This window comes from Perognathus longimembris, chromosome 8 (genome assembly GCF_023159225.1).
Source record: "Perognathus longimembris pacificus isolate PPM17 chromosome 8, ASM2315922v1, whole genome shotgun sequence".
Classification (NCBI taxonomy): Eukaryota; Metazoa; Chordata; class Mammalia; order Rodentia; family Heteromyidae; genus Perognathus; species Perognathus longimembris.
In genome coordinates this window covers 60,983,930-61,007,937 of record NC_063168.1, presented here as the reverse complement: position 1 = coordinate 61,007,937, position 24,008 = coordinate 60,983,930, and the positions used below count along the sequence as shown (strand labels likewise).

Sequence of the window (24,008 nt, the reverse complement as noted above, 5' to 3'; positions counted from 1 at the left end):
CAGCTGAGACGCAGGCTCCCGCCCCCTGGCCACGCCCCCTCTTACGCGCCAGGCCCCGCCCCTCACGCTGCCGGCTCCCCGCGCCGCCGCAGTCGCGCGGTCGCGGAGCGCGCTCGGGACTCCAGCCGGCTGTGCCCGCCTCCTCTCCAGCGCCCCGCGCCGCCAGCCACGTGGACCGACTCCGGCGCCGTACTCGAGTGGTTCTAGCGGGGCTCGCCGCGCCTTCCGCCTCTGGGTGCTCGCCGCCGCCTCAGCTCCGTCCCCATGGCCGCGCTGGTGTTGGAGGACGGGTCGGTGCTGCGGGGCCGGCCCTTCGGGGCCGCTGTGTCGGCTGCTGGGGAAGTGGGTAAGCGAGCCCGGGCGGGCTGCCCACCCACCTCCTCACACTTTACGACCCTTCTCTACCCAACCTACCCTGCCCCGACCCCGCCTGCACGGCCCACCTCCCCGTGCGTGATCGCCCCGGCCTCAGCTCCTTTCATCCTTCTCACCGAGGCAGGCTCTGCTGGGGTGCGCTCGGCGGAGGGCAGGGTTCTGAAGAGTGCTCTTGCCCGAGCCCAGCCCTGCCTCCTTCCACAGTGTTCCAGACCGGCATGGTCGGCTACCCCGAGGCCCTCACTGACCCTTCCTACAAAGCACAGATCCTAGTGCTGACATATCCGCTGATCGGCAACTATGGCATCCCCCCAGATGAAGTCGACGAGTTCGGGCTCAGCAAGGTAGCCACACCCAGTGCTTTCTCTACATTCCTTCTCAGAGCGGTAGCAAACAGTAGGTGTACTAGCGACTGCGCTCACACCCCGCTAGGCAAGTACCTTAAGTACCTTGAGAAGCCCAGTGCCTAAGGCCACAGTGGAGTACCCTCATGGAGAGGGCATGGAGCGAAGAAAGCCATGGTCCAAAGTAATGCAGTGGGCACGGAGGGCCTTGAAGCCAAACCAGAGCCCGGCTTTTATTTCGTAGGCATTGGTAGCATCAGTGACATGTGAGCAAAGCAATGCTTAAGGGTTCCATAAAGAAGTGGGAAGGAGGCTGGAAACAAGGGTCACATTCTTCTGGTTGACAGTAGGTGCCGATTTACCTATAACCAGTGACATTGGTTGTGATCTAGATTCCTTACATTGCCTTATTTCCTGCTCTTTAAGTAGTGTTTTTCCTGCTATGTTAGAAAACTCAGCTTCCATGTATATTTTTATCAATGTCTCCCCAAGTGTTAAACTGAAGAACTGAAACTCAGTTTCTTCATGCAGTGAGTTTCTCCATCTTTCTGAGGAATTTGGGAGGTTAAAAAAACAACACATAGTTGATAATAGAAGTCACCATAGCCCAGTTTCAGTTTTCTCAAAAAAAAAAAAAAATGCTTTGTTCTGATACCAGGCTTTAGTTCCTGAGCAAACCTGTTAGTTTTTTTCTCTCCTTTCGCGTGTTTTCACATGCACATGCTACTGGCTCTTGCTTAGCTTTTTCCCCTCAAGGCTGGAACTCTTACATGAGCCACATTTTTACTTCTGGCTTTTTGCTGGGGTTCATTGGATGTTTATACAATGCCTGCTGGGCTGGCTTTGTCCTGCCAGGATCCTCAGATCTCAGCCTCCTGAGTAGTTAGGATTATAGGTATGAGTCACTGGTCCCAGCTCTGAGTCTACTGATTCATTTGCCTTCCCAGTCTGACACTGGGCAAAGGGAACTCTGGATAAGACACTCTAATCTGTTTTTCCTGGAAAACATCTTTATCACCAACTTTTCAGAATTCCACTTTATAACTCACTTATCTGGCAGTTGGATTAACGTATCAGTCCTCAGCTTTGTCAGCTGATGTCACTAACAGAATTTACTTTGTAAAACTGCAAAATTGAGACCCTCATAGGAATGGACTAAGTGAGGCTGCCTAGAGCCACTAGCCCAACACTGGTCCTTCTGTAAGCCTATTTGCTGTACATGCACTCGTGAATTACGCCACCTGCCCTGAGGAGGTTCTGCCAAACTCCTTCAGATTCTTTTAGAGCAGTCTCGATAGTCATCTTGACCACTGAACTGAATGTAACTTTTTTCAGTGTGTGTGTGCCAAGTCTATGAAGCCAGGCTGGCCTCAAATACCAGTATGTCCTTCCTCAACCTCAGTGCTGGGATCACATATGTGAACCACCATGCCTGAGCTTTGTTTTTCCCCCTCTGGTTCTAGGACTTGAACTCAGGACCTGTCCCTAAGCTTCTTTGGCTCAAGGCTAGTGCTCTACCACTTGAGCCACAATGCCACTCTGACTTTTTGTGAAAAGCTTATTGGAGATAAGAGTCTTTTGGACTTTTCTGCCTGGGCTGGCTTTGAACCATGATCTTCAGATCTCAGCCTCATGAGTAGCTAGGATTACAGATGTGAGCCACCAGAGCCTGACATGCCTGAACTTTATGTCATTTTAATGTATTTAAATACATCAGTCCTATCCCCATAAACTTCCTGTTCTCCTGGCTAGATATTAACTGTTTGACCATTGGATGTGTATTTATTTTGGTCAGTTCTGGGGCTTGAACTCAGCGCTTCTACTCTCTTTGGGCTTCTTCACTCATACCTGGTACTCTATCACTTGAGCCATGCCTCCACTTCCAGCTTTTTGCTGGTTCTTTGGAGATAAAGAGTTTCAACTTTGTCTTCCCCAAGCTAACTCCTGAGATCTTTAGCTCCCACACTTCTGAATAGGATTTTAGGCATGAACCACTGATGCCTGGCTGTTATCTTCTTAAAAATTATAATCCCTGATAAAGTGGAAAGATAATGTAATCACTGTCCAGTATTGTGCCCCAAAACTGTGTTTGAGTCACATGTTAGGCACCTTTTCTTACTGCTTTTTTTTTTTTACATGGTATGATTAACCTTTATTTATTATCTTGTTCATTTCTGGCTCCCTAAGTTAGAAACTAACATCATGGAGACAGGGGCCTTATCTCTTCTTGCTCAGTGCCTTTTCTCCAACATCTATTACAGCACTTGCATCTAAGAACATTCAATAATGTTCACTGACAGCATGAATCAGTCACTTTTCTCTTGAGGATTTCAGTCTTGTGACAGATACAGATACATAGTCCTAATAAAATATAAGTAGAAGTGGAAATAAGGTGTAGATGAGCTCTAAGAGGAGTCACAAAGGAATCCTCTTCTGAGAATCCAGAAAAGGGAATTCATGCTCTCAATTTTGGATTAAGGAAAGGGAAAGAAATTGTCATTTCCAGTTATCATTCAGGTCTTGTGGGCCTGGACAGAGTACCGTCTGTAAAGGAACTATCTGCAGAGGTACAAAGTGCTTGGTGTATGCATTGTGGTTGAGCAGGGAGTCCGTGGCTAGACAATGGGGGAAAGTCCTTGGAGAGATAGTTGGCCCCTGGGCGTCTCACAGTCTCTTCCCTCTGCCTGTAGTGGTTTGAATCCTCGGGGATCCATGTGGCAGGACTGGTGGTGGGAGAGTGCTGCCCCACGCCCAGCCATTGGAGTGCCTCCTGCACCCTGCACGAGTGGCTGCAGCAGCACGGTATTCCTGGCCTGCAAGGTATGGTGACAAGCATCTGGTGACGGACAGACAGCACAGTGTTCCTAGGGGCAAGGAATGCAGAAGGTTCTAAAATCTGTTGGAACTTGAGTCTAACTTGTGAGAGAACGTGCGAAACCAAGGTTTGAACTCAAGGCCTCGTGTTGGCTTGTCCTACCTGTTGATGGCTGACACTCGACCGGTTGAGCCATATCTCTAGCCTAGCTTTATTTATTATTACTATTGTACAACAGGGTTACATCTGTAAGTCAGGTTATAAGTGTAGTGCTTCTTGGTCAATATCACCCCTTCCTTCATCCTCCCCCAATTTCCCACTCACATCCCTCATATCAAGTTACATAGTTTATTTTTTTTTACATAGTGTACATTGATTATAATGACTACAAAAAAAATTGGTACTGGGGCATGGACTCAGAGCCTCTTACTCAACTTTTTTGCTAGCTGGTACGCTACAACCTGTCATACTACCAATTCCTCATACTTTTTTATGTGTGTGTGTGTGCTTGTCCTAGGGTTTGAACTCAGGGCTTGAATGCTGTCCTGAGATTTTTTAGTTCAAGGCTAGTGTTCTGCCATATGGACCACAGTTGTACTTCTGGCTTTTAGGTGGTTAAATGGAGATAAGAATCTTATGGACTATCCTGCCAAGGCTAACTTGCAACCACAGTCTCAGCCTCCTGGCACCAGGTGCCCACTGGCACCAGGCCCATTATCATACTTATAAAAAATAAATTCCTTAGCTGGGTGCAGGTAGCTTGTGGCTATAAATTCTAGCTACTCAAGGTGCTGAGACTTGAAGGATTGAAGTTTGAAGCCAGCCTGAGCAGAAAAGCCTCCCCAACTCCATTGTCATGTAACAAGCAAAAAGCTGAATTGGAGGTATAGCTCATATAGTTCAAGTAGTAAAGCTCTGACTGTGATTTAAAAAAAAAAAAGCCAAATGAGAGTATACCACTCTAATACACACACACACACACACACACACACACACACACACAATAATTAATTCGTTAAATAAAAAATGAACTGTGTAACTTGAGGGTAGTGACTAGAGTGGAAAAAATAGGAGTGAACAAAGGAAGGGGTCACATTGACCAAGAAGCATTGTATTCGTAACCTCGCTTATGCAATTGTAGCCCCTTTGTCCAGCCACTTAATAATTTTTTAAAAAGAAAAAAAAAACATTCCTTATGTAATAGGCAATGTTGAAAACTTCCTCAGCTTCTGGTTGTGTTATTTAGCAAGTCTTTTTCCCCCTTAGAGTACTTTTTTTTTTTTTTAATGAGTGGATTGATGTGGAGTGATGGTTCAAATCAAATGTAATGTTTTTGGCAAGATGATGATGGTGCCCTTACACCCGGATACCCTAAGATTTCAGTGCCTGTAGAGTAGCTGTGAGGCCCACAGGGCTCTGGAGGGAAGCACCTCTGGCCCTGGAACCTCACTGACGACTGAGATGGTGGACTGTGACTTCTGAGGCTGTGCTGTCTTGGCAGGAGTGGATACCCGGGAGCTGACTAAGAAGCTGCGAGAACAAGGGTCTCTGCTGGGAAAACTGGTCCAGAACGGGACAGAGCCTTCAGCCCTGCCATTCTTGGACCCCAATGCTCGACCCCTGGTGCCAGAGGTCTCCATTAAGGTACAGAGGGAGAATAGAGTTTTGCATTTGATAGCACAGCAGTTATTTTCTAGGTAAAGACTTGGGAAAGAATCATTGCCTTGAAGGTAGGAGGTGATATGGGCATAGCTTATGCCCACCAACTGTTAGCCCTCTGTTCCTTAGACTCCACAGGTATTCAATGCAGGAGGCACCCCTCGGATCCTTGCTTTGGACTGTGGCCTCAAGTATAATCAGATCCGATGTCTGTGCCAACTTGGGGCTGAGGTCACTGTGGTACCCTGGGACCACACATTACACAGCCAGGGTGAGTAGCTGCCTTGGACAAGCAGCTTGGGTGGAAGATTTGTCCCTTAGTCCAGTTGCTAAACGTTGGTATGAGCTGCAGAAGAAAAGGAAGGTGGAGACCAGGGCTTCTGCTCACGGCAGGGTTGAGGGTTTGTCTTTTATTGTTTCCGATGTCATCTTTTCTGCCCACTCCAGAGTACGATGGTCTCTTCCTAAGTAATGGCCCGGGTGACCCTGCTTCCTATCCCAGTGTGGTATCCGCTCTGAGCTGTGTCTTGGCTGAACCTAATCCCCGACCCGTCTTTGGGATCTGCCTGGGACATCAACTGTTGGCCTTGGCCATTGGGGCCAAGACTTACAAGATGAGGTGGGACTTGGAGGAGAAGCGGGGACGCTTGGGACATGAGAGAAGAGTTGAGTTGCTGAGTGTAGTCAGAAGGTGTTAGGGTGGAATTAAGAGCAGGGCTAGTTAAGATAGTGAAATGCAGTAGAGCTGGGTTTGGTGCATTAAGGTAAAGACCATGAGAGCAGCCTATGATTCAGCCTGCTTCCATCTCCAGATACGGAAACCGAGGCCATAACCAGCCCTGTGTGCTGGTGGGCTCTGGGCGCTGCTTTCTGACGTCCCAGAACCATGGATTCGCTGTGGAAACAGACTCCCTGCCAGCAGGCTGGGCACCTCTGTTCACCAATGCTAATGATGGCTCGAATGAAGGCATTGTACACGAAAGCCTGCCCTTCTTCAGGTGAGCCTGGGCCACGCTTTGGGGTGCCTTGGATGCCCCAGGGCTTTGAAGGTGGTAAGGCACAGCAGTGAACCTGAGTCCATCCCATTAGGATAGTCTCTATGCTAGTCCCACCTCTGAGTTGCTGATGGCATGCCAGCGACAAAGAGGCATTTCATCCTCCAATGTCTTCAACAGTGTCCAGTTTCATCCAGAGCACCGAGCTGGACCTTCAGATATGGAGCTGCTTTTTGATATCTTTCTGGAAACTGTGAGAGAGGCTGCAGCTGGGAACCCTGGAGGCAAGACAGGTAAACCCTTGAGTAGAACAGGTTTGTGGACCTAAGAATGGCATGGCTCTAGGATGGGTCTATCATAATAAGATGGACCTGCCCTGGAAACTCCTGTGTTTGGGAGGTTAAGGGGCGAGTGAGAACAAATAGTTTATGCTGCATATACTGACAGGAACTCCAGGGTCTTGAGTTCTGGGCTCTTATGTTTTCTCTGTCATTCATTACTTGCATGATTTTCTCGGACAAATCCAGATGGTCTCTTGAGTCCTTCTCAGCCCTGACATTCCATGTCGTTCTTTGCCTCCACAGTTCGAGAGCGGCTGACTGAGCGCCTCTGTCCCTCTGGGCTCCCCACCCCTGGCTCTGGGCTTCCGCCACCACGAAAGGTTCTAATTCTAGGCTCTGGAGGTCTCTCTATTGGCCAAGCTGGAGAATTTGACTACTCAGGTTCTCAGGTTAGACATAGCTTTTGCCATCTTTCTAAATGTGGGATGTGCCCCCTCCCCCCATGTGTGACCTCTTTCTTCCATTATCTCCCCACCCCCCTCCCCCAGTGGATGCTCTTGAGGAAGACTTTGGAGTTAACCCTGATTGCGGGGAGAAAATGGACTAAGGATTTGGGGATGTACAGGTAGATGAGAAAGTGAAAAAAAGAAGTCAGTTATTAAGGACTGAGAGAACATAAAGAAGAGGGAGGAGGGCTCTTGGCCTAAGACCATGCATGTTCTTGCTTCCGCACTAGAGGTTGATAGGCCATTCTTATTCTCTTAGGCGATTAAGGCCCTGAAAGAGGAGAACATCCAGACCCTGCTGATCAATCCCAACATTGCCACAGTGCAGACCTCTCAGGGTCTGGCTGACAAGGTCTATTTCCTTCCTATAACAGCTCACTATGTAACACAGGTATGGCTGGGGTACGGCTAGGGTAAGGGTGGACTGAGGCGGGGACACTCCATGGACGGGATTTCAGTGGTTACTCTGGACTTTTATTCTGGTCTGATCTACTTTACAGGTGAGATCTTAACACTTAGGGCTCTTTTCTCCTGCCTCAGGTGATACGCAATGAACGTCCAGATGGTATATTACTGACTTTTGGGGGCCAGACAGCCCTAAACTGTGGTGTAGAGTTAACCAAGGCCGGGGTGCTAGCTCGGTATGGAGTCCGCGTCTTGGGCACACCTGTGGAGACCATCGAGCTAACTGAGGATCGGCGTGCCTTTGCTGCCAGGATGGCAGAGATTGGAGAGCACGTGGCCCCCAGTGAGGCAGCAAATTCCCTTGAACAGGTTCGAGTGGGGGTAGGGTGGAAGGAGAATGGTGTCATTGTCTTTCTGTCCAGACACCCTCTGGGAAGCAGGAAATGACCTGTTGGTTTATGTCTTCCATGAACTGCAGGCCCAGGCAGCTGCTGAGCGACTAGGCTATCCTGTGCTGGTTCGTGCAGCCTTTGCCTTGGGTGGTCTAGGTTCTGGCTTTGCGTCCACCAAGGAGGAGCTCTCGGCTCTTGTGGCCCCTGCTTTTGCCCATACCAGCCAGGTGCTGATAGACAAGTCCTTGAAGGGCTGGAAGGAGATCGAGTATGAGGTGGTGAGAGACGCCTATGGCAACTGTGTGACGGTGAGTAATTGGAGATGGGTGACTCAGGCAGTCGGAGCTTTTTGGAAGAGCAGAGACCTGGGTGGGGTCCTTCAAGGATTCTGGGTCCCTCAGACCCCGTAGAACCACAAGACTTGGAGACGCAGCCTCTCTTGACTTCCCTTGGCAGTGACCTCCATGATCTCCCTCCATAGGTATGTAACATGGAGAACTTAGACCCACTGGGCATCCACACTGGTGAATCCATAGTGGTTGCTCCAAGCCAGACACTGAATGACCGAGAGTACCAGCTCCTGCGCCGGACCGCCATCAAGGTGACCCAACACCTGGGGATTGTTGGAGAGTGCAATGTACAATATGCCTTGAACCCGGAGTCTGAGCAGGTAAGGCTGGAACTAATATTATAGCTGTTATTGCCTCTGCCTTCTGTAATCTTCAGGCTCCAAGAGGTCTTTTGGCTCTACAGAACCTAGAGTGGGAGCCAGGTAGATGAGGGCTTTCGGGAGGGCTGTTTTGCAAGCCATTCCTATGTGAACATCTTACTTTCTCTCCCTTCAAAATCTCTCCTAGACAGGAACATAGAGGCCAGGTCCCCAGTGACTCTCTTCTTTGTTCTCCTTCTTTTCAGTATTACATCATTGAAGTAAATGCCAGGCTCTCTCGAAGCTCTGCCCTGGCCAGTAAAGCCACAGGCTATCCACTAGCCTATGTGGCTGCCAAGCTAGCTTTGGGCATTCCCCTGCCTGAGCTCAGGTATGAAGTTGGGGGAATCTAGTCTTAAAGGGGTGGGGAATGGAATAAAACATTTGTAGGACCGGGACTGGGAAAGGGACATTGACCTGGGTTTGTGGGGCTACAGAGAGCTCTCTGAAGCTCACCCTGTTCCCTCCCTGACCTGGTACTCCCACTCGGATCCCCAGGAACTCTGTCACTGGGGGAACAGCAGCCTTTGAACCCAGCCTAGACTACTGTGTGGTAAAGATTCCTCGCTGGGACCTCAGCAAGTTCCTGCGTGTCAGTACCAAGATTGGGAGCTGCATGAAGAGTGTTGGTGAGCGGCATACCCCAAGTTACCCCACAGGATCCTACAGGCCCCATAGTCTAGAAAGTCAGAGCTCCATGGTGTGGCCTGAAACTTCCCTGACTCCTTTATTAGCAGTGGCTTAGAAACAAGGTTTTTCAGAGCTAATAGGGACATGTCACCTAATATATAGTCAACCTTATGAGGACTGGGGCAAAGACATCTGGAAATCTGTGCTGAAATACCATGTCTGGAATGAAGCGTAAGCATCATACTATCTCCACCCTCCCCCCACCTCCCACCTTCCACCCCTGCCTGTCCTGGGCTGAACTCGGGGCCTGGGGCCTGGGTTCTGTCCCTGAGCCTCCTCGTGCTCAAGGCTAGCACTCTACTACTTGAACCACAGTGACACTTCTAGCTTTTTGTGAGTAGTTTATTGGAGATAAGAGTCTCACAGACTTTTCTGCCTGGGCTGGCTTTGAACTGCGATCCTCAGTTCCCAGCCTCCTCGGTAGCTAGGATTACAGGCCTTAGCCACTGGTGCCCGGCTTCATCTTTCTTCTTTAACAAAAAAAAAAAAAAGTAACCTAAGGTGCCCACAGAAGGAAGTAACTTGACTGAGGCTCACAAACAAGTAGTGGGCTGAGCCAGGAACTGAACACTAGACCTGGTTCCCAGCCGCATGCTCGTTGGTCACTATATCATCTGAGAGACTCGTTTGATGAGCCACCCACATCTTCATCTTGAGGTTTTCAGTACCACTAACCTTGATCGACTGTTTGAATATTTAAGTTTTGGGGGGATAATAATTACTGTTGTTTTCCTCTGAACCCCTCTAAACCTAAGTCAGCATGATAGCAGCCATTCCTTAGCCTAGCTACTCCTGTGGCACTTTGTGCCTTGGTCACTAAATGAAACTTTTTTTTTTTAATATAATAAAGATCAGCACAGGATGTCAGCAATGTTTATTTCAATGGGAACTTTGTCAGGGGACATGAGTGGGTGTAGCAGTTCTCTACCACATAGTAGTGGTGCCGGTTGGAATTGAGTTGACATCCTTCTTTGTGGGGTCCTTTCCTTGCCTTTGATGGTCTTCTGAAACATCCCTATAGAGTCAAGTGTGTAAACATACTCTATAAAGTGCCACCCGCTTCATAGCTAAGAGCAGTTTTCATGGTGCACTTCATCTCCATTTAGAGTAGCAGTGGGCTTTGAACAAGGAAGTTTAAACTCAGTTATTATTTCTGAAGTTTTAGAAATCCTCAAGGCTGCCAAGATGTTCCTTCTGGAGATGGATTTCTGTTATATGAAAATTATAATAAACATGGGAATGAAGCCATAATTAAATTATGGCTAAAAGAAGTGGATTGAAAATAGGTCAATCAAAAGATTGCTTCCTTGCTGAGGCATTTAGCTGTTTCACATGTATTCAAGTATTCTTAGAACACAATGTTCTTTGATAGCTTTTTATAACTTGCTTAAGTTGCGTAAAATCCATGAGCTGGGCATGATGGCACACACCTGTAACCCTAGCCCTGAAGAGAGTGAGACAGGATAGGATGATCCTGAGTTTGAAGTCAGCTTGAGCTACATAGTTTGACATTGTATTCAAAAAGAAAAAGGGGGAAAAAAAGAATGAATCCTAGAGAAAAGGGTTTTTTGTTTGGTGGTGGTTGTCTTTCTGTACTAGTCTTGGGGCCTAGTACTTCTTCCTAGGTTTCCTTGCTCTTGGCTAGCACTGTGCTATTTGAGCCAAGCCTCCAGTTTGACATTTTATGGTTGATTGAGATGGAGTCTCAGGTTTTTTTGCCCTGGTGCTGGCTTTGAACCACACAGTGCTTCCGGTCTTAGCCTCCTGAATAGCTAAGATCACAGGCATGAGTCACTGACACTCAGCTGAGAAAAATAAGCCCCTATAATCTTTGTCATTCAGCACTGGATTAAATTGGCTTCAAATGCTTTGTTAACAATGTGTTTGTGGGAGCTGGGAATATGGCCTAGTGGCAAGAGTGCTTGTCTCGTATACATGAAGCTCTGGGTTCAATTCCCCATCACCACATATATAGAAAAGGCCAGAAGTGGCACTGTGGCTCAAGTGGCAGAGTGCTAGCCTTGAACAAAAAGAAGCCAGGGACAGTGCTCAGGCCCTGAGTCCAAGCCCCAGGACTGGCCAAAAAAAAAAGTGTTTGTGCCAGGTGTCGGCCACTCACACCTATCATCCTAACTACTCAGGAGGTTGAGGTCTGAGGATCATGGTTCAAAGCCAGTTTGGGCAAGAAAAGTCTGTGAGACTCTTACCTTCAATTAACCACCAAAAAGCCAGAAGTGGTACTGTGGCTCAAGTGGTAAAACACTAACCTTAAGCAAAAAGAGCCCAAGAGCCCAGGTCCAAGACTGGCACCACACACAAAAAATATTTGGTTCTGGATGAATTCAAGGAATCTAGAATTATCTTCCTATCATAAGTTTTCAGCCATGTAAAAGATGAAACAGATTCCAGATGGTGTCATCATGGTCTGAATAAAGCAAGCCAAGTAACTGGATAGCCATCAGTATTTGGAGCCACTGAGATAAACTTAATGAGTCGCAGTATCCACACATCCATCTTAGACATATTAATTTTTCATAATCACTCAGCATACTCCTGTGAAAATGGGAAAGGGCCTGTAGATCTGGGGGTTTTAAATAATGAAGTGCCACGAAGCTCATCACCATAGGGCTTGCCTTGAAACCTTCCTAGAAGATTGTATGAACATGAGGCTGGGCAGTGCCTCACCCTCCAGCCTCTATCCTGTTCCTCCAGGTGAAGTCATGGGCATTGGACGTTCATTTGAGGAGGCCTTCCAGAAGGCCCTGCGCATGGTGGATGAGAACTGTGTAGGCTTTGATCACACAGTGAAGCCAGTCAGCGATGTGGTAAGCAGAACTCCTTCCTTGCAACACCCCTAACACGAACCCTGCTGCTTTCTGCTGTAGACTGTGAGCTTATTGACAAACTAGCAGCAGTCATCATTGGACATTTACTTTGTTTTCATTTCACTAAGATTTTTTTCCCCTATTGGGATTTGTATCACTTTAAAGATTGCTAGGCAAGTGCTGTGTCATTTGAGTCACACCTTAAGCCCTTATTTTGTTAAGCATTTTGAAGTATCATCTCATTTACCATTATTAGACTTGGTTATTTTTGTTTTGTTTTGTCTGTTTGTTTCCAGTCCTGAGGCTTGGACTCAGGGCCTGAGCACTGTCCCTGGCTTCTTTTTGCTCAAGGCTAGCACTCTACCACTTGAGCCACAGCACCACTTCTGGCCATTTTCTATATATGTGGTGCTGGGGAATCGAACCCAGGGCTTCATGTGTACCAGGCAAGCACTCTACCGCTAGGCCATATTCCCAGCCCTAGACTTTGTTTCTTTGTGGTGTGTGTGTGTGTGTGTGTGTGTGTGTGTGTGTGTGTGTCCTGGGACTTGAACTCGCGGCCTAGGTGTTGTCTCTGAGCTTCCCTTTGCTTAAGGCTAATGCTTTACTACTTGGGCCACAGCTCCACTTTTCAGCTGTTAGTGGAGATAAGAGTCTTACAAACTTTCCTGCCTGGGCTGGCTTTGAACTGAGATCCTCAGATCTCAGCCTCCTGAGTAGGAATTTAGGCATGAGCCACCAGCCCTCAGCTTAGACTTGTTTGTACAGATGAGGAGACCAAGTACTAGATAGATTAAAGAAGTAGTTGGCAACCTGTAGCCAGTGAGAAGCAGTTGGGGTTTGTGTCCAGGTTTGTAGTTGGAGTTTGAGCCTCAGTATACAGCTTTTCTTGCCTGACACAATGCCACAGTCACACTTCTGTACTTGTAGAGGTGCTCATATGACAGTAAGTTGGAATTTTATCTGTGTGTCTTACTGTCTGTCTACCTATTGGATGGGGATATTTCCCAAGCTAGTCTCAAACTTGTAGCCTCAAGTGATTCCACCTCAGCTTCAAAGTACTGGCATTACATCTGCTGACTGGGACTCTTTTTGCTTCACCTTTGGACCTTTCCTACCTCTGCATAACCCTGTCGTCATCTGCACTCTCCCTTTTAGGAGTTGGAGACACCAACAGATAAAAGGATCTTTGTGGTAGCCGCTGCTCTGCGTGCTGGTTACTCTATTGAGCGTCTTTATGAGCTCACGCGCATCGACTGCTGGTTCCTGCACCGAATGAAATGCATTGTGGCTCACGCCCAGCTTCTGGAACAACACCGCGGACAGCCTCTGCCCCCTGACCTGCTGTACCAGGCCAAGTGCCTTGGCTTCTCAGACAAGCAGATTGCCCTTGCAGTTCTGAGGTCAGAGATGGCGGTGAGGGCCTCGGGCCAAGAAGGGTGGGGCTTGGGAGCCTTTGTGCCCACAAAGGCCATTAGTGGGGAACTTTCCTCACTAAACTCCTGAGACTGTCCTCACCCTCCTCCAAAGACTTGAATTTCTGACCCTTTTCCTTTTAGCACAGAGCTGGCTGTTCGCAAGCTACGGCAGGAACTGGGAATCCGCCCCGCGGTGAAGCAGATTGACACAGTCGCAGCTGAGTGGCCCGCCCAGACAAATTACCTGTACCTGACGTACAGGGGTAGCACACATGACCTCACCTTCCAAACACCACACGTCCTGGTTCTTGGCTCTGGTGTCTACCGTATCGGCTCCAGCGTCGAGTTTGATTGGTGTGCCGTAGGCTGCATCCAGCAGCTACGAAAGGTCTGAGAGTCCATCTTTCCCAGTTTCTCTGCTGTTCTGGTCAGCTCTGGCAAGTTCCTATCCTCGTGGCTCTTCTGTTAATTACCATAATGTGCATCCAGGCCCTACTAGGGCCCCACACAGTATCTGAGTCTCCTCCCCAGCACTTTGTCTATATTCCCCCAAGGCAGATGAGCTGTACACTTAGCTGTTCCATAAGAAGCTGAGGCAGCTGCACTTGGCAGTGGGGACTTGGGCTTTGTTTCCTTGTGTTCTTCCTCCCTCCTGATTGCTACTGTATTCCCCTCCATGACAGATGGGGTATAAGACCATCATGGTGAACTATAACCCCGAGACGGTCAGCACCGACTACGACATGTGCGACCGACTCTACTTTGATGAGATCTCTTTTGAGGTGAGAAAGATGGGGCTGTCAGTACCTGCCTGGCTGGTGACTCAAGATTCTTTGGCCCTCGGTAGGGATGAGGGAAACAATGGGCAAGAAGAAGGCTCAGCTCCCTGACCCCTTTCGTTGCTACCATTTATTTCTCCCCCTGCACTAAAGGTGGTAATGGACATCTATGAGCTAGAGAACCCTGAAGGCGTGATCCTGTCCATGGGTGGGCAGCTGCCCAACAACATGGCCATGGCTTTGCATCGGCAGCAATGCCGCGTGCTGGGCACCTCCCCTGAAGCCATTGACTCGGCTGAGAACCGATTCAAGTTCTCCCGGCTCCTCGACACCATCGGTATCAGTCAGCCTCAGTGGAGGGAGCTCAGTGACCTAGAGGTAGGCTGGGGCCCGCCGGGGGGGGGGGGGGGGAGGGGGAGCAGGGGATCGGGTGATGGGTATGAGTGTGACCAACCCTGCTAAGCTCCCTGCCTCCCTTAGTCTGCTCGCCAGTTCTGCAAGACTGTAGGGTACCCCTGTGTGGTGCGCCCCTCCTACGTGCTGAGTGGCGCTGCTATGAATGTGGCTTACACTGATGGAGACCTGGAGCGCTTCTTGAGTAGTGCAGCAGCTGTCTCCAAGGAACACCCTGTGGTCATCTCCAAGTTTATCCAGGAGGCCAAGGTGAGATCCCTCCCGCCTCTGCAGGGGACTCTCCCAGTCCCCGCAGAATCATCAGCCCATTGGGCTGGGAAAGATGGGTTGTGTGGGTGCTATTGTATAAAAGAAGATTCCTAGTGGGAGGAGCAAATGGCCCCTGCCCTGCATCACAGTGCATGTGTCCCCGCTAGGAGATCGATGTCGATGCCGTGGCCTGTGACGGTGTGGTAGCGGCCATCGCCATCTCTGAGCACGTGGAGAATGCAGGTGTGCATTCAGGAGATGCCACCTTGGTGACTCCACCGCAAGACATTACCCCCAAAACTCTGGAGCGGATCAAAGCCATTGTGCATGCTATAGGCCAGGAGCTCCAGGTCACAGGACCCTACAATCTACAGCTCATAGCCAAGGTAAACAAGAAAACATGGAAAGCCCTGTGGTGTGTCCTGTGCTCGTCCGTGCAGGCGGCAAATCTGGGAGGATTGGATCTGGAGCCCATAGGGTAGTCAGGGCTGTGACAGCCAGTCACCCAGGTTGATTATTCACAGAACGGATTCTGGGGACGGGAGCCAACCAAAGTCAGTGGGGCCGCGTGAGCAGGCCCACCGTGCTGCCCGAGGACTGACCTGGTGCGTCTCTTCCCCAGGATGACCAGCTGAAAGTTATTGAATGCAACGTGCGTGTGTCCCGGTCCTTCCCCTTCGTCTCCAAGACACTAGGTGTTGACCTAGTAGCCTTGGCCACACGGGTCATCATGGGGGAGAAGGTGGAGCCTGTGGGGCTAATGACGGCTCTGGAGTCGTTGGAGTAAAGGTAAGGAAGAGTGGAACCCTTGGGCTTAGCAGACAAATGGAGGGAGAGAAGAAGCCCGGTCAGTAGATATACCCGTGCTGAGCAAGCATTGCTAATTGTGGGATAGAGGTGGTCCTTGTTCTTTAGAAGCTTAGAAATAGTAGGCAAGAGAAATCAGTCCCCAAATAGCTTTGTTGTAGAACAGTCTGTGTTATACCTACAAGATCAATCGTGCAAAGAATTTAAAGACAGGAAATGCTGCTTCCACATGAGGTGCAGGACAACAATGACCCAGGGGCACCTCACTCTTTCCCCCCAGGTGCCTCAGTTCTCCTTTTCCCGCTTGGCGGGGGCCGATGTGGTGCTGGGTGTGGAGATGACCAGTACTGGGGAGGTGGCTGGCTTTGGGGAGAGCCGTTGTGAGGCCTACCTCAAAGCCATGCTGAGTACTGGCTTTAAGATTCCCAAGAAGAACATCCTGCTGACCATTGGCAGTTACAAGGTACCGGGACGGGGGAGGGGCACTCAAGGAGGTCAGGGGCTGCTAGCCCTGGGCCTCCAGGGCTCACCCGGGACTGGAAGTCGGAGAAACATACCCTCTTCCTGCATCTTCTGCTCTGTCTCAGAACAAAAGCGAACTGCTCCCCACGGTGCGGCTGCTGGAGAGCCTGGGTTACAGCCTCTACGCCAGTCTGGGCACAGCCGACTTCTACACTGAGCACGGAGTCAAGGTACAGCTCCTTCTATGATGTTGCGCGAATGACCTGTGCTCTGTAGACACATGCGGTAGAGTATGCATGAGTGCCCAGAGAAGTCCCCACCGTCCTGTGCTAGTAATGTTCTGGTGCTTTCCCCTCCTCAAATCTTGTCTGTATGTGCACATGCACGAGCTCACCGTGCTTGTATCTCATCGTTTCCTGTCTTTCTCCACACCTTTCCTGTTAAGAAGTACGGTAGCAATGGACGCGGCCCCTAGTCCCCCACCCCATTTGTTCTTAGTCTTGTCACGTTCTCCTGGGCCAGCTCCTCTCCCTTTAGGCTGGCTTTTCCGCCCCCTGCCTGGCTCAAGTTGGCCCTGACCTTGGCTCTGGGCCATAGGTAACAGCTGTGGACTGGCACTTCGAAGAAGCAGTGGATGGTGAGTGCCCACCACAGCGAAGCATCTTGGAGCAACTGGCCGAGAACCACTTTGAGCTGGTGATCAACCTGTCCATGCGTGGGGCTGGTGGCCGGCGTCTCTCTTCTTTTGTCACCAAGGGTTATCGTACCCGGCGGCTGGCTGCTGACTTCTCTGTGCCGCTCATCATCGATATCAAGTGCACCAAACTCTTTGTGGAGGTAACAGAGATCTGGGTACTTGTAGAGAGACCATGGCTATCATGGCGCACATGCATGCGTGCGTGCGTGCGTGCATGCGTGCAAAATGCCATTGTGAAACAGCTATCATGTTAACAGCCATCCAAGCTTTGGCTGCAGGGGAACAGGTAGGCATGGCAGGGAAGGAGCCTAGTCCCTCCTACAACTCCCAGCATTGCCTCTCTGGAAGGTAATGCTGGCTGTATTCCCCCCCATTACAGGCTCTGGGCCAGATCGGACCAGCCCCTCCTCTGAAGGTGCATGTAGACTGCATGACCTCCCAGAAGCTTGTGCGGCTACCTGGTAAGTGCATCCATCACTTGGGAAACTGATAGCCGCTGACATAGCAGTGTGGCTTGTGGCTGACTGCCCCAGATCATACAATGGCTCTAGAGTCTGTCTCCCTCTGGGCATCTTCATCCCTCAGTCCGCCCCGGTGTCCTTCCTGTTTCTGAATCTCCCTCTATTCTTGCCGTCCCCATGTTTTTTTCAGGATTGATTGATGTTCATGTGCACCTGCGGGAACCAGGTGGGACACACAAGGAGGACTTTGCCTCAGGCACTGCTGCCGCCCTGGCTGGGGGTGTCACCATGGTTTGTGCCATGCCTAATACCCGGCCCCCCATCATTGATGCCCCTTCTCTGGCCCTTGCCCAAAAGGTGAGCTTCTGCACCCCTGCCTCCCTCAGGCCTTTTCCCTCCGCCCTGGCTTTGGGCCCAGGCTTCTGGTGCGAGGCCAGCACCAGCGTCTGAGCAGGTATGCGTGCCCCTGAGCCTTACTTCACGTGTGTTCTCCCCAGCTGGCAGAGGCTGGTGCTCGCTGTGACTATGCCCTCTTCCTCGGGGCCTCATCTGAAAACGCAGGCACCCTGGGCGCCGTGGCTGCGTCTGCAGCAGGGCTCAAGCTCTACCTCAACGAGACCTTCTCGGAGCTGCGGCTGGACAGTGTGGCCCAGTGGATGGAGGTTAGGGAGTATGCCTGTCTCCTGGCGCGCGGGGGCCTGCCTAGCACCGAGGATTCTGGGGGCTCTCGGGGAGGACTGATGAGCACAGACTCGGAGGCTCTGCACGCTCTCACTGGTTCTCTCTGCCCCTAGCACTTTGAGACCTGGCCGTCCCACCTCCCCATCGTAGTCCACGCGGAGAAACAGACTGTCGCCGCCATCCTCATGGTGGCCCAGCTGACCCAGCGCTCGGTACACATATGCCACGTGGCTCGGAAAGAGGAGGTGAGAATGCACCAGAGCTTCGGGGGCTCCTGTCATTCTCCCTGTAATGACAAAGGTCATGAGAGCCCTTTGGGGCAGGAGAATATGCTAGGAGAGCCTCAAGCCAAGCACCCTTGGCACATTTGGCCCCTCACGCTCCACGAAGGGCTGCTGGCCGTGGGAGCTTGGTAGGTCAGGGCATGTAGCAGCCTCCGGATCTCTCTGTACTCTCCCCAGATCCTGCTGATTAAAGCTGCAAAGGCACAAGGGCTGCCTGTGACCTGTGAGGTGGCCCCTCACCACCTGTTCCTGAGCCAGGAGGACCTGGAACGCCTTGGGCCCGGGAAGGGGGACGTCCGGCCTAAGCTGGGCTCCCGCCAGGATGTGGAAGCCCTGTGGGAGAATATGGATGTCATCGACTGCTTTGCCACAGACCACGGTGCGAGGCCTCCGCGTATTCTTCTGTCCCGCCTGGCTCATGCCCCGGCCCACACCGTGAGGCAGCCCAAGAAAGACAGTGGCCGAGACTGGGCTCAGACTGGGCTGGGCTGAGACTCTGGGCTCCATGAGGAGAGTCTTGATCTGTGTAGGATCTCAGCCTTTATTCAGCACTTCATCTCAGACAGATGATTGCAAGGGAGCTGAGGTGTGCCGCCCCCACTTCCTAGTGCCCAGCTCCCAGAAAAAATGAGATTGGGCTTGTTAGTGAGAATGAAGAGCTTGCTGACCGTGTAGTTCTGGGGTGTGTGACCCTTTCTTTCCCCTCTCCTGGAGGGGGAAGTGACTAGTCCCACCCTCAGGGTAATGACTGTCTTGCTCCCAGCTCCCCACACCTTGGAAGAGAAATGCGGGGCCCAGCCTCCTCCCGGCTTCCCAGGGCTAGAGACCATGCTCCCACTGCTGCTGACGGCCGTGAGCGAGGGCCGGCTCAGTCTGGATGACCTGCTGCAGCGACTGCACCACGCTCCCAGGCGGATCTTCCACCTGCCCCCCCAGGACGACACCTATGTGGAGGTGTGGGGACAGAGGCTGGGAGCTGGGAAGGGGGTTCGGCAGTGTGAGGGCTATTTCTGTGTGACCTTTCCTTCACACAACTCCCAATCCTCTGGGCAGGTGGATCTGGAGCACGAGTGGACCATCCCCAGCCACATGCCCTTCTCCAAGGCCCGCTGGACGCCGTTCGAGGGCCAGAAGGTGAAGGGCACTGTCCGCCGCGTGGTCCTGCGAGGGGAAGTGGCCTACATCGACGGGCAGGTACGTGTGGGGACCCTGCCGAGTCTCCATGGCATCCCCCAGACCATTTTCCCCTTTTTTGCCCGTGACAACCCACAGTGACACACCACCCACCCTGTACTCCAGGAAACAAGATTTTTGTCTTGTTTTAGGAGCCCCGTTAGGGGATTGTTTTTCCTCCTGTGGCCCTGACTCCACCTTCTGTCTGCAGGTGCTGGTGCCCCCAGGCTATGGACAAGATGTACGGAAGTGGCCTCAGGGTGCTGTTCCCCAGCCCCCGCCCTCCGCCCCGGCCACCAGTGAGATAACCACGGTAACCACACGTCCAAGCCCCCACACACCTGAGCCTGGCCTGGTCAGGCGGGCCTGGGCAGAATGCTCTAGGGCAGAACTGAACACTGCCACCGAGCCATTAGTGGTTCAGGGGGGTGGAAAGCTGTACACCACCTGCAGAACAGAGTGAACGCTTAGTGTAAGAGGCCGCCTCCAATCAGCGTTCACCCGGCCCAGGGGCCTGTCACTGGGTCAGCACACACAAGGCGGACAGTGTGTCTGCCGCCTGCTACCACCATGCTGGGAGGACCAAGCAGAGAGGAGGTGATGGAGAGGGGTCTCCGTGTTACAAGGGCCGCTTGACTCTTCCTGAGGAAGTGAATGTGTGGTAGAGTGTTGGGTTGGTCACTTTTCAACATGCTGCCACCTTTGCAGACGCCTGAGAGGCCACGCCGGGCCATTCCAGGTCTTTCTGATGGCCGCTTCCACCTGCCACCCCGAATCCACCGAGCCTCTGACCCCGGTCTGCCAGGTAGGACGGCCTTGTGTGGGACACGTCGGGTCGCTCTGTCTTGCAGGGAGAGATGCTCTTCAGCGCTCACCTCCGTCCACTTACCCTGTCCTCCTGTCTATCCCATTGTTCTCGTTGAGTCCAGTGTACCTGATTTTTGCACCCAAAAGTTCCCTTGTGAGGTACACCTCCCACAGCGTCTTCTCACAGGCATTCTTTTGTCCTGGGCAGCTGTGTTCCTCCGCCCAGGAGTTGGGATCTCATGGGGCAAACGAGCGAGGGGTAAATCCCGGTTGCTGGTTGGTGTGAGCCTGGCTGTTCCCCTGCCTCGGATCCCTGTGATATCTGGGAAGGCACTGGGAGGGCATGCTGCTGCCGCAGTCCAGCCCATGGGGGGTCCCATGTCCCTCCCCAGCTCCACTGTGTCCCTCCCACCCTCCCCCTAACCTGCTGTTGCAACTGTGATGTGAGGTGGTTAACAAGCACCGTGATCCAGCGTCCCCGGGAAAATGGGGTTCTCTGCCTCTCGGCAACATGTTAGCATCTGACTTGCTGTCCACCCTGTTTGCAGCTGAAGAGCCAAAGGAGAAAGCCTCGCGGAAGGCAGCGGAGACAGGTGAGTGTGTCCGGACCGTGCTCACTGATGGGCCCTCGGCAGCGCGGCCTGGGTGGAGTCTGTGACCCATCGCTTCTGCCCCATCCCTCACTGCAGAGTCTCTGGGAACCCCTGAGAGCACCTGCCACCCCCCACCACCAGTACCCAGACAGGCGTCACCACAGAACCTGGCGGCTCCCGGCCTGCTGCACACCCAGACCTCGCCCCTGTTGCACTCTTTAGTGGGCCAACACATCCTGTCCGTCAAACAGTTTACTAAGGATCAGGTGGGTGTCTGGGGGAGAGAGTGGGTGCTGAGGATCCCGAGCACTGGGCCCAGGACCTCAGTGCCTTCCTTGCTGACTTGGAGTCTCCATTAGATGTCTCATCTGTTCAACGTGGCGCACACACTGCGGATGATGGTGCAGAAAGAGCGGAGCCTCGACATCCTCAAGGTCAGGGCTGTGGGCCCTCTTGGGGCAGGGCTGTACAGTGGGCAGAGTGCCAGTGGGTCTCTCGCGTGTCCAGACCCCGTACTCTCCATAGCTCAGCCTGCTTCTCTGAAAGGTCCTGCTCGCTTGATCTGGGCCTGGGCACCGGGTCCAGCCCACCCCTGGCATCCTGTGGACCGAGCAAGGGTAGACAAAGCTATGGGGTGTCCTCCTCTGCTATTGGAGGCAGAGCCTTTAGTTCAGGGTCACACTGCTGGTAGATATGAAATGTTAAGGCTCTGACAAGTCATGGGAGGTTTGGATGGAGTATGGCCCTGTTTTAAGAAGGGAGACAAGGGAGCACCCTGTGTGCTTCCCAGAGCAAACATGCTCACCATACCTTCCACCCTGTCCTTTCCCCAGGGCAAGGTCATGGCCTCCATGTTCTTCGAAGTAAGCACGCGGACCAGCAGCTCCTTTGCAGCAGCCATGGCCCGGCTCGGGGGTGCCGTGCTTAGCTTCTCTGAAGCCACGTCCTCCGTCCAGAAGGGCGAATCCCTGGCTGACTCGGTACAGACCATGAGCTGCTACGCGGACGTCGTTGTGCTCCGGCACCCCCAGCCTGGGGCGGTGGAGGTGAGGGCAGCCTGTGTACGGACATGGGGTGATGTCTGGACGCAGGGGCACAAGGTCTCCTGCCTGTGCTGTGTGACCCTAAGTGTTAGTGGATAGTCCTAGCTACTCAGGACACTGAGATCTAAGGGTCATGGTTCAAAGGCAGCCCAGATGGAAAAATCCCCAAGACTTATCCCAAATTAACCAGCCAAGAGCTGGAAGTGGAGGTGTGGCTCATGGTAGAGCACCACCCCTGAGTGCAAAAGCAGAATGTAATGTTGAGCTTAAGCCCCTGTGTACACACACACACACACACACACATACACACACACACCCCTCTTAGGGCCAGGTGGGTGAGGGGACCCAGGAATAATGAGAGTGAGGTGGGAAGGAGCCGCGGGCGGTAGCATCCTCCATCTTCCCTTCTGTTGTCACAGCTGGCAGCCAAGCACTGCCGGAGGCCAGTGATCAACGCTGGGGATGGGGTTGGTGAGCACCCCACGCAGGCCCTGCTGGACATCTTCACCATCCGGGAAGAGCTGGGCACCGTGAATGGCATGACGGTGAGAGCGGTGGAGACGAGAGCCCTGCTGGGGAGAGAGGGCCGGCGAGGGAGGCCGGGGGTGGCGCTTTTCCCACCCAGAGCCCAAGGCTTTGAGACGGTGGGCCAGGCGCGCCGTCCGAGCCCCTGTGGTGATGGGCTTCTTCCTGTAGATCACAATGGTGGGCGACCTGAAGCACGGGCGCACCGTGCACTCCCTGGCCTGCCTGCTCACCCAGTACCGCGTCAGCCTGCGCTACGTGGCGCCTCCCAGCCTGCGCATGCCGCCCAGCGTGTGGGCTTTTGTGGCCTCTCGTGGCACCAAGCAGGTGAGTGGTGAGGGCCCAGGCCTGGCGGGGGCCGTGGTCTGGGCGGGGAGGCTGCGCTGACTGCCACTTGGCCCTCTGGCAGGAGGAGTTTGAAAGCATCGAGGAGGCACTGCCGGACACCGATGTGCTCTACATGACCCGCATTCAGAAGGAGCGGTTCGGGTCCACCCAGGAGTACGAGGCTGTGAGTGCCCGCGGGCGGAGGGAGCATGCGCGGCAGAGGGCGGGAAGGCTGGGCACACGCCAGGGCTGGCAAGTCCTCCGCTGTGGGTGTGAGGGGGGGATAAGATCGTGTCTGAAGCGCTCATGGGGACCCCCATCTGACTTGCAGTGTTTTGGTCAGTTCATCCTCACGCCCCACATCATGACCCGGGCCAAGAAAAAGATGGTGGTGATGCACCCGATGCCCCGCGTCAACGAGATAAGGTAATGGCCCTTCCCACCGGGAGCCCGCCCCGGGCTGCCTGGGCAGGCTAAGCGTCGTCCTCTCGTGCTCCGGAATGGCTTTCTGGAGGCAGAGCCTTCGCTCAGGGTCACTCTGGTGGTGGAAACATGGCGGTCCAGTGTGCGGGGTGGAGGGGCACACTCCACGGTAACGGGTCTGCTTCTCCTGCAGCGTGGAGGTGGACTCCGACCCCCGAGCCGCCTACTTCCGCCAGGCCGAGAACGGCATGTACATCCGCATGGCTCTGCTAGCCACCGTGCTGGGCCGCTTCTAGGCCCGGCTTCCCGCCGCCGCCTCTCCAGGCCCAGATGTTGGGCAAGGAATCGCAGTGCCCCCCAGGGGGGCAGCTCACTCAGCAGACACTCTACATCCACAAAGCTCACCGGAACAGATGTACACAAGGGCCACACTCCAGGCTCCAGAATAGGGGTACAGCCTCCGATAGGAGGGACCCCTCTCAATTCTTGCACCTCAGACCTGTACAGTTGCTTTTTTACTAATTAATAAATAGCCAAGCAGCCTCAGTTCCTGCTTCCTCTTAGGTTCTGTGGGCCTCGCAGAGGCAAACAAGGAAGCCCCAGGGTCCTGGCTCATGCTTCGCTCCCCCCTCCACCCCGGGGGGGTTTGGCACACGCTCTTCTGTTGTGCTGTCCAAGTCAACCCGAGCTCGCCTGGGGACTGCTGCGTTCCCAGGTCACTCTTGGTTAAGCTGTACTCCGAGTCCTGACTTTGCCTTCTTCCCACATAGGGGGCAGAACAGCAAGGGGCCATGGGAAAGGAAGGCTGCAGGGTCTGGGCTGAGGCTCCTCCAGGCCTTCCCCTCCCTCCCGCTTCCATCACTGCAGCT

The 24,008-nt window shown here is 52.7% G+C and overlaps 1 protein-coding gene across 1 annotated transcript; it reads left to right on the top strand.

The window, feature by feature from the left end:
- The first annotated feature begins 29 nt into the window (after positions 1-29).
- Cad (carbamoyl-phosphate synthetase 2, aspartate transcarbamylase, and dihydroorotase) lies at positions 30-23,706 on the top strand. Its single transcript, XM_048353252.1, is given in 46 exon segments — positions 30-346; positions 580-719; positions 3,410-3,539; positions 5,036-5,178; positions 5,323-5,464; positions 5,641-5,812; positions 6,006-6,191; positions 6,369-6,481; positions 6,773-6,918; positions 7,235-7,366; positions 7,516-7,749; positions 7,859-8,080; positions 8,254-8,442; positions 8,688-8,812; positions 8,980-9,110; positions 11,884-11,996; positions 13,155-13,399; positions 13,556-13,802; positions 14,098-14,196; positions 14,347-14,571; positions 14,674-14,856; positions 15,024-15,242; positions 15,479-15,617; positions 15,620-15,645; positions 15,944-16,126; positions 16,251-16,355; positions 16,723-16,962; positions 17,202-17,283; positions 17,474-17,640; positions 17,781-17,945; positions 18,078-18,209; positions 18,426-18,627; positions 19,012-19,202; positions 19,302-19,442; positions 19,633-19,734; positions 20,130-20,226; positions 20,437-20,487; positions 20,777-20,821; positions 20,918-21,087; positions 21,181-21,255; positions 21,655-21,867; positions 22,284-22,409; positions 22,561-22,716; positions 22,799-22,900; positions 23,048-23,142; positions 23,333-23,706. Coding segments are annotated over 46 exon segments (6,726 nt in total). The 5' UTR covers positions 30-264; the 3' UTR covers positions 23,436-23,706.
- The last annotated feature ends 302 nt before the right edge of the window (positions 23,707-24,008 follow it).